The following is a 9,422-nucleotide window of genomic DNA, read 5'->3' as shown; positions in this document are numbered from 1 at the left end:
CACACTCACTGCACTTGCTTACGGTAATCGAACCTCAGACGTCAGCGCTACAGGGGCTTAGCAGCGGTGAAGTATTGGTTTTAAATTTTAATTAAGAAGAAAAGAAAACCTCAGAGGTTCGATTCCCGAAAGGGAGTGAAGTGAGTGTCCGGCTACCTACCAGGTAAAGCTTATGGTCGGACAGCAAGTGACGTAACATCAGCCACGGTGCCTTCAGTTGTGAGAAGCAGATCATAGAATGATTGAAAATAGTTTTGCATTTACCTTTTTAGTAAAAGGCGAGCTTTTAAGCCTGAGAAATCACCCCGTAAATGCACACGTTTAATTGCACATGTGTTAATATGTATGGTTACACAGTATTAAGACAGTGAAGAACGTGATTTACCTTTGTTCCCGCGTTTGATAAAAGGCGAGCTTTTAAGCCTGAGAAATCACCCCGTAAATGCACACGTTTAATTGCACGTCTTAATATGTATGCTTACACAGTATTAAAAGACAGTCAAAAATTAACGTCATTTACCTTCGTTCCTGCGTTTGACTCGTGCTGTAAATCTCTTCCTTGTTTTTAGGTCACGTGATTAGGTAGGAGGCGTGATGACGCGATACGTGACTCCGCCTCCTCCATTACAGTATATGGACAAAAAAATATGTTCCAGTTATGACCATTACGCGTAGAATTTCGAAATGAAACCTGCCTAACTTTTGTAAGTAAGCTGTAAGGAATGAGCCTACCAAATTTCAGCCTTCCACCTACACGGGAAGTTGGAGAATTAGTGATGAGTGAGTCAGTCAGTCAGTCAGTCAGTCAGTCAGTGAGGGCTTTGCCTTTTATTAGTATAGATAAGATGTAAAACAGGGGTAGGCAATGTCGGTCCTGGTGAGCCGCAGTGGCTACAGGTTTTCATTCAACCCAATTGCTTAATTAGAAACCAATCATTGCCAATCTCAGACCTTATTTAATTTTATGGCTTGTTAGTCTGTGCAATGTAAGGCTTTTATATCGTAGATGTTTTTCCTTTCCAAGGATATCATCCAAATGATTTGAAGCCTAAAACAGATCATTTTCAGTCTGTCACATTTTTCTATTAAGTGTTTTATTAAATCAAACCGTGCATGATGAACACACACAGATGTAATTGGAAAAAAGCTAGCTGGAGAACTGCTGGCTGCTTTGTCTTTTACATCTTATTGCTAATAAGGAGCAATTAAAACACTGAATGCAGCAGTTTAAGATTGAAATAAGCAATTAAGGTTGGAGAACCTTAACAAGCGAGACCACTAAAATGAAGCATGAAAATGTCACTTAAGCAATATGTGCTTCATCAGCAATAATTGAGTTCTCGTTAAGGAACTGGGTTGGAACAAAAACCTGCACATACTGTGGCACTCCAGGACCGACGTTGCCTACCCCTGGACTAGGATATCGATATGCCTACCCCCTGGAGAGTGTTGTTCACTTGGTTGGTTGTTGTGAAGGGGTTTCTCTTCACCATGGAAATGATTCTGCAATCATCCACCACTGTTGTCTTCCGTGGATGTCCATGTCTTTTTGCGTTACTGAGTTCACCAGTGCTTGCTTTCTTTGTCAGGATGTACCAAACTGTAGATTTTGCCACTCGTAATATTGTAGCAATTTCTCGGATGGGTTTTTTCTGTTTTCGCAGCTTAAGGATGGCTTCTTTCACCTGCATGGAGAGCTCCTTTGACCGCATGTTGTCTGTTCACAGCAAAATCTTCCACATGCAAGCACCACACCTCAAATCAATTCCAGGCCTTTTATCTGCTTAATTGATAATGACATAACGACGGACTTGCCCACACCTGTCCATGAAATAGCCTTTGAGTCAATTGTCCAATTACTTTTGAGCCCCTGAAATGAAGGGATTGTGTTAAAAAAATGCTTTAGTTGCCTCACATTTTTATGCAATCGTTTTGTTCACCCCACTGAATTAAAGCTGAAAGTCTGCACTTCAACTGCACCAGAGTTGTTTCATTTAAAATTAATTGTGGTAATGTACAGAACCAAAATTAGAAAAATGTTGTCTCTGTCCAAATATTTATGGACCTAACTGTGTGTGTGTATATGTATGTATGTATGTATGTATATATATATATATATATATATATATATATATATATATATATAAAATGTATGTATGTAAAAATCCCAGTACAAGTTGCTGTGCTTCATTTCTAATCTAATCTCTCCTCAGGTCACCATTAAGATCTCCTCAACTTGAAGAAGGAGATGTCCTCTGACACGTACAGTCCAAGTTCTCATGAGCTTGCACTACACAGCCCCAGGCACATTGTTCAGTCACCGTTGGGGAGCTCCAATCCTGACTTGTCTCCCCCCACTGCTGTCATCACCACATGGCTTAAAGTCAGGAGCCCATTTTAAGCGACGGGTCGCTTCTACTTATTGGTTGCTCAGCAAGAGCAATCCAGCCCCTTTAGCATTGGTCATGCTCCTCTTGGTGCCAAACCCGACCGCCTCTCTTTACCCTGTAACACTGGCTCTAACACAATCCTGTCTCTTTACTTTGCCTTTCTTTAAGTTTGGTTTTCATGCCTCTCTTTCTTATCTCTCAATCTGATCCTCTCTGCTTCCTGCTCAGGCTTCTTTTATACTGCTAGACATGCAGGTGCACTGATTACTGACTCTGGGGCACTAGCAGGGCAATCAGCTGAACAGTATACATGTGAATTTGCAATCAGCCGATCACCACATCAGCCTCCATTGCCACTTTGCCACATTGCAATGCACCCTCGCACCCCTCTGAAGCCCTAGCATTTCATATTTATTTAATATGTGTATTGCCATGGACCTCTCTTTTCACATGCTGCCAGCAGTTTGATACCTGGTAAATTCAGCTGAGATTCCCAGGCAGCCCTAACACTGTGTGCATCACCACTAGATAGCTACATTGATGATCTCTCTGGCATCTTCATTTTGTTGTTTTTGATGATCTCTCTGGCATCTTCACTTTGTTGTTTTTAATATCAAGGAGAGTAATAATTTTGCTCTCATATGCCTTTTCATTATTTTGATTTTGGTTTGATTCTGTGTTAGAACTTTTCAATAAAGTGCTTAATATTGGAGGTCAAACTGTTTTATTATCATGTTGATATTTTATCTGAAATATGCAGGCCTGGGAGATTTATATGATTGGAATGGGCACTGGGCTCCTCTCGTTCCAATCTCTTTACTCAAATGTCTTGTTTACACCTTTCTTCTTTTCATTTACATGTAGCTTAGATCTTCAAGGCTTGTGTAATCTGTCTTCCTGCTCTCTTACGATTCCATCCTTTGTTCAATTTGGCTGCCTTCTTGGCTTCTTGAGTCAAGCCTGTTTCTGATATTTATGCTCTCTTACATGATGTTGTTTTGTCTGTTCCAATAGTATTGAAATTGGCTTCCAACATTCTCTACTTGCTCTACCCAGTCCTTTGTGTTAGCATACTTGTATTTTTACATGCATACAATACTGATTTGTTCACAAAACGTATTTCACAGAAAGACTGCATTTTTCACCATGTCTGGAATTTGACCTTCTGTAAATTTTGTCTGCTAGCACCTTAGGGAATTTCTTTAACTTCTGTTGGGGCTATCCCTCCTGTAGCTGCCCTCTGGTCATCCATCTTGCTCCCATTGTTGGGTTTGTGGCCTCGGAAGTCGTAATGTCAAATGTATAACATGGTGGTGTGGTATTCAAAGCAACCAAGCTTCTTGATATTATCAATAATGTTTTTGCTGTTCATTTGCTTCATGTTTTTTATGGACTTTTTTTTTGCTAGTTTTGACTTAAAAACTCTTGCTTTCCTTTTTGACAATGAGTTTTTCCTCCTCTGTTTTGACTTGTTTCTTGTCCTTTTGACCACAATTTCCTTCAGCCCCTTTCTAGTTAAGAAAGAAAACATTTTCACCCCAGGTCCATCCTTATTTCAGTGAAGTTTTTGCAGGGTGTTTGTTATAATATTACTCTCCGTTGCAACAATTATTACCCTAATGTTTCCTCATTGTTCATTGTCCTTCATTTTTGCTTTAAAAAGTTCATACTCTCTTTAGTTCTTTTACATCCCCCCATAGTTTTCTCAGATTTTTCAATTTAAAAGCATTTTCTATAAAGTATAATTTTCTCACACTGTTTGGCAGTGTTTCATAACCTGTGTGTCCGGTACTTATAGAAGAAGATGACAAAGGAACCCCAGACTTTGCTTTGGGGATGAATGCCAGGAGTTTTCACTGCTAACTATGTATTTGGCTTTGCTAGTGAAAAGGCTAGTATCTTGACCACTGCCATATGTGAAGTATAATCTGTTCAAAACAGCAATGTCAGGCAATTTAGAGCCCACTTAAGGGGCTAAGACTGTTTCTGGCTCTTCATCTGTGTCACGTTATCGCTCTGTAGTAAGCCTTATCTTGTCATTTTTTGGCTTCAGTGGCACTTGAAGAGTCTATTTTGGGGGCACATAGTTCTCTGAGCTGTATGAAAAAGTATTATATGGCAGAATATTTTGAATAATTAAACAATAACAATACTGAATGAGTATTGATACAGGACAGCTGTGTCAATCCCTAACATAGAGATAAGACCAAATTCCTAAATCATCAATAAACTTATGAGTTAAGTACATTTTTGCTTTAAATATTCAATAGTTTGTTTTTCTTTTCAGGCAAATCGCAATTGCATAGCAGTTGCTTCAGCACATGACATTCAAGAGCTTGATATTTCTGCAATTTTGGCTACCCAGATTTTAACGTGGGCTGATGATGAAGTAGATATGGAAAATAAAACGTAAGTTAAATGTATGCGTTCTTAAATAATACTTAAAATAATCCCTTTAGCACCAGTTTCAAAAATCTGAATTCCATATGAGCATCCCAGACCCCTAAGAACGTAATGCCAGACCAGCAGAATGTAGGAACATAAAAACATATTGGAGACGGCCCTGGTGATACAGTATGGTGGTATTTAGTGCTTCTTTATGTCCAAAATCACTATTACAGTTTGCAAATCTTCATAGTGATAGGTCAACAGAAGTGCATGAGATCTTGGCAGTATTCAAGAAACACTGTTATTGTATTGTAATTTAATGTGTATAAGCAGGTCCAGTCAGGATTTGTTAGGGCCAGTACCGATTACTGATTTTATATTACTAGAATTGACCGATTCCAATATGAATTGCCTTTTTTCTTTCATTTATTCTTTTATTTTTTTTTTCCACTAACCTCCTGAATAATCAGAAATTAATATTCTATATTAAAATGGTATGTTTACTTTTAAACTGCAGCTGTTTGATTTAATTAACAAAATGAAATTCTGTAGGTTTTTTATTTAATGACCATAAAAATACAAAATAAATGAAATCTCCTTAAATACATACTTTTTTAACTAATTAAACATGAACATGAAATATTTATCAATAAAACTTATAGCATAAAAAATGCAGTTCTTCTCATCATTAAAATCCATAAGTCTGATAGAATGTTCTTAAGGGTGTTTATCAAGAATTTACAAAACTAACAAGCTTAAGAAGTTTTCAAGTAAAAAAGATAAATTTGGCTCATAAGCTAACAAGCCTGTTGTTTACTAAGCAATTAGAGCAAATTATTTTTTAATCTGCTCCTTTCTAAGTCAAAATTTAAACTGCTGTGCTAGACACAAGCTCACTTACTGTCCACAGTCATATGAGGTGTGTCAATTTTAATTAGATGAGAAAGCAGGTTTTCTTTTAATTTTTGTTGAAGGCTCTCTTTTCTTCAACTCCAACTTCAGCAGAACATCGTGCAGTATATATCCTCCATTTTTCTCCAATCTAAGGATGACTATACAGATTCCCTTATCCTTTACTGCATTATTTTTAATGTAACAATATTCCAGCATTTTCTCTCTCTCTCCTGAAGTCTTTCTGGCTGCTCTCTGTTTACAGGTGATTTCAGCAGCAAAACTACATTTGCATTGCCTTAAGTACCGTAATATTTTTCATAAAGGTAGCTCTACAAGTAAATATCATATTACCATAAAGTATAGAGAAGTAGATGATAAAAATATCTTTTTTTTCTGACAATTAAAAAGAAAATTGTCAAATTTAGATCAGCTGCCAATCAATCTGAGAATCACTAATTTAAAGTGTGTTACATTTCAAGTATGTCACCAGTTTAAATAAATATGAGAAAACTATCTTAACTTTCCATCATAGCCATTAAAGCAGTATTTTGATTTTTTTTTTCTTTTCTTTTAAAATACAAATAGAAATGATGATTTCTTGGTTATTCATGCCCGTGAAGATTATGCGTCTGTGCAGGGCACTACTCCATATACTCCTAGTAGTCCTGGGACACCAATTAACATGCCTTGGTTGGGAAGCATGCAGACAGGAAGAGGAGCATCAGTTGTAAGTATTTCTTGAAAGCGTTAAAATTGTAATTTTGTCATACTATACAATGTAAAATGTATTATGTTGTACTATGGAAAATTTGTTGCAGGTTTTGTTTATGATCTAAATGACTAAAAAATTCATGCAACAGTAATAATAGCTTTGTGGTCTGAATATGAACCCTACAACTTGCAGAAGTAGTCTTCCCAAAACAATTGTGTATTATCATTTTTTAATTCTTGAGGGAAATCTTGAATTAAATGTGAGCATGTAGTGCATGCTGATAATGAGAATTATGAGCATGCACTACAACAGCACCACATAAAAGATTTCATATTTTTCTCATGTCTGCATAGGTTTTATTCTCATATCCTCTAAATGCATATGTGATTAATTGTCATGTCTGAAATTTGCCTTTTGTGGTTGTGGATTTTTGCTTGAGGGTGCCTAGAAATGAAATGGCACCCAGTCTAGGGTTAGTTCCTACTCTTTTCATAGTATGGATGCTGTGGTAGTGACCATGGGATGGAATTTGCACTGCTATGAAATTGAATAGGCAAGTGCTGGTAATGCAATAAAAGAACAATAACATTAATTAAAAAATTAGTTAATGTTGCATTCAGCAGTTTTAATATACTTCAGTTTTGTCTTTATAGCTCAGGCTACTTGAAAGTGGATGTGTTGTTTACAGTGTCTGTTTAGTACTGAATCCCCACCCATAAGCACCATAATCCCATAGATGTTAGGCAGAGAAATGCCATATGCACTGCTGTCATCTTTTGCTAAATGAATATTAATCATTCTAACACCCAATGATGCTGGGATAGGCTCCAGCTTCCCTGCAACCCAGCTCAGGATTAAGAGGTTTTGAAAATGGATGCAGGTTTAAGCACTTGTACGTAGCCTTTATCAATGCCATAAAGTAAAATTTCTTACTGTACCATTTTATCTGTAGAAGAAGAAAATCAGTGAAGGACATGGTGTTTGTAGGGCTTCATGATGCACTTCATATTCCACAATTTCATAGAATGTTTTGTTTGCAGTCTGTTTTTAGTACAGTTCTCGATCTTTTATTTTTTTTTTCTTTTTGTTAAGCAATTAGACAGGCGTATCAATCGGGATCTTGATTTAAGCTGTTACACTTCATTTTTGACAGAGCCAAATGGTGTTTTATCTTGTCACTGTTCAACATTGCACAGGAACAACTGCATTTAATAAGGGTTCTTTAAGAAAGGTCGAGATTACTGATGGTACCCATTTTGAAAGGGTCATAGCAGGCTATATAATCTGGATTTAAATATTTAAGTGGCAATACAGTAGGGCTGTCAGATCAAATGTCTCTATTCCAAAATAATTCAAATTTATTTAAAAAGGTCTTCTTCGAAGGCAAAAGCTGATATTCGATTGTAAAAGAACAGTTGTTTGTTTTTTCTGCACTAACTTTGCCATTGAGTTACTGCAGACACGCTCTGCAAAGCTGCAGTATTTTGCAGATTTGTTTTTGCACTCCACTTTCATGATCAGCTATTTTGTAATTTCGAATAGTTGGCTTGCTACCTTTATTAGTAAAACTTACAGCTAGACCCTTTTACAACATAGTTTGTTTTTTTTTGATCACACAAGTATACCTGGAGCAGTTTTTGCAAGTGGAAGTCAACAAATTAATTATAGTGAAAAAAGCTTAGTCAATGACTATTTAAACTAGAAAATAAGGAACACTGGGTTTGGAGTAATACTGGTTAAAAAAAAAATACATTTTGAAATTACAAAGCAAAAGAAATAAACATGTATTGAATAAACTAAAAATTGTGTATATTTGTAAAGCATTAAAAATAAAATAAATAATTTGTAGTTCCAGCACATGTAGTTGCATACAGCTGTAAAGTTAAAGCAGTAACAAAACCTTAATGAATCCAATTGGTGGGAAAAAGAGTATAATATACTGTAATTGTACAAGAAGGGCCAAAGTAGACTGTACTTCCTAAGGAGACTCAGGTCTATTGATGTGTGCAGCAAGCTGTTAGAAATATTCTTTTCAGTCCATAGTAGCCAGTGTTGTGTTCTAAGCTGCACTTTTAGCCACAAGCTCATTCCATCACTGTGTGTTAAGAGGCGCCTCTGGGAATCTTTTCTGTCGACTGTTGTCAGGAAATTCAGTGCTTCCTCCTAACGTACTAAATAAGTTCATTTTGAAATTTCTGTACAATATACATTTATATATTTATTTTATCGATTGATTGGTTGTATTATTTGTTCTAAGAGTCTGTATCCTTGTTTTTTATATTTCTGCTGCTTTATGCCTCTGAACTTCCCTTTTGGATTAATAAACTGTATTTTATCTAATATGATAAATAGAAATGTGTTTATTTAGGAACAGCATGCAAGATCAAACATCCACAGTCGCCTCAACAGTTATTGCCACCCCGTAGTAAAGAAGAGTATATATAAGGTTGCCAAAAAAATTACCTTCTGGTGAATTACCTTAATCTTGAACTGACAAAACAAGAAAAATCCAGCCTTTATTTAAAGTAAATTTATTCTGAGAAAAAATATTCATCATCAAAAAACAATTAATTTAAATAGGTAATTTCATCTTTGTGCAGACACATGGTATCCGTCAATAAGGGCGCGCACATAAAGGCGACCTTCAAAAGGGCAACCTCAATTGGGCGCGGCGAATAAAAGCGCACATAAATAAAAGCGATCTTCAAAAGGTCGACCTCAATTGAGCGCCGAATAAAGGCGAGCTTCAAAAGGACGACCTCAATTGAGCGCCAAATAAATGCGCGCGCAAATAAAGGAGCGCTTCAAAAGGATGACCTCAATTGAGCGCCGAATAACTGCGCGCATAAATAAAGGAGTGCTTCAAAAGGGTGACGTCAATTGGGCGCAGCGAATAAAGGCAAACGCAACAAAATTACAGAAAATTTATTAGATAAAGGCAATGATTGAATGTATAAAAAGGTGAAAGCAAGAATATTAAAACATCCAATTAATTAATGCATGGACTTCTAACGAACTATTTCTAAAGCTTTCTATAT

The 9,422-nt window shown here is 36.4% G+C and overlaps 1 protein-coding gene across 8 annotated transcripts in view; it reads left to right on the top strand.

The window, feature by feature from the left end:
* Window positions 1-9,422, top strand: part of LOC114654142 (Dmx-like 1) — a 343,530-nt gene that overhangs the window by 301,584 nt on the left and 32,524 nt on the right. For all 8 annotated transcript variants that reach the window (XM_051929967.1, XM_051929968.1, XM_051929966.1 and 5 more), the window contains 2 exons: window positions 4,678-4,799; window positions 6,258-6,399. In XM_051929967.1, the coding sequence (XP_051785927.1) occupies window positions 4,678-4,799; window positions 6,258-6,399 (264 nt within the window). The remainder of the gene's footprint in view (window positions 1-4,677; window positions 4,800-6,257; window positions 6,400-9,422) is intronic.

The sequence above is a fragment of the Erpetoichthys calabaricus genome, chromosome 7 (assembly GCF_900747795.2).
Source record: "Erpetoichthys calabaricus chromosome 7, fErpCal1.3, whole genome shotgun sequence".
Classification (NCBI taxonomy): Eukaryota; Metazoa; Chordata; class Cladistia; order Polypteriformes; family Polypteridae; genus Erpetoichthys; species Erpetoichthys calabaricus.
Note: the sequence above shows the minus strand (reverse complement) of the source record. Positions and strands in the feature narration are given on the sequence as shown.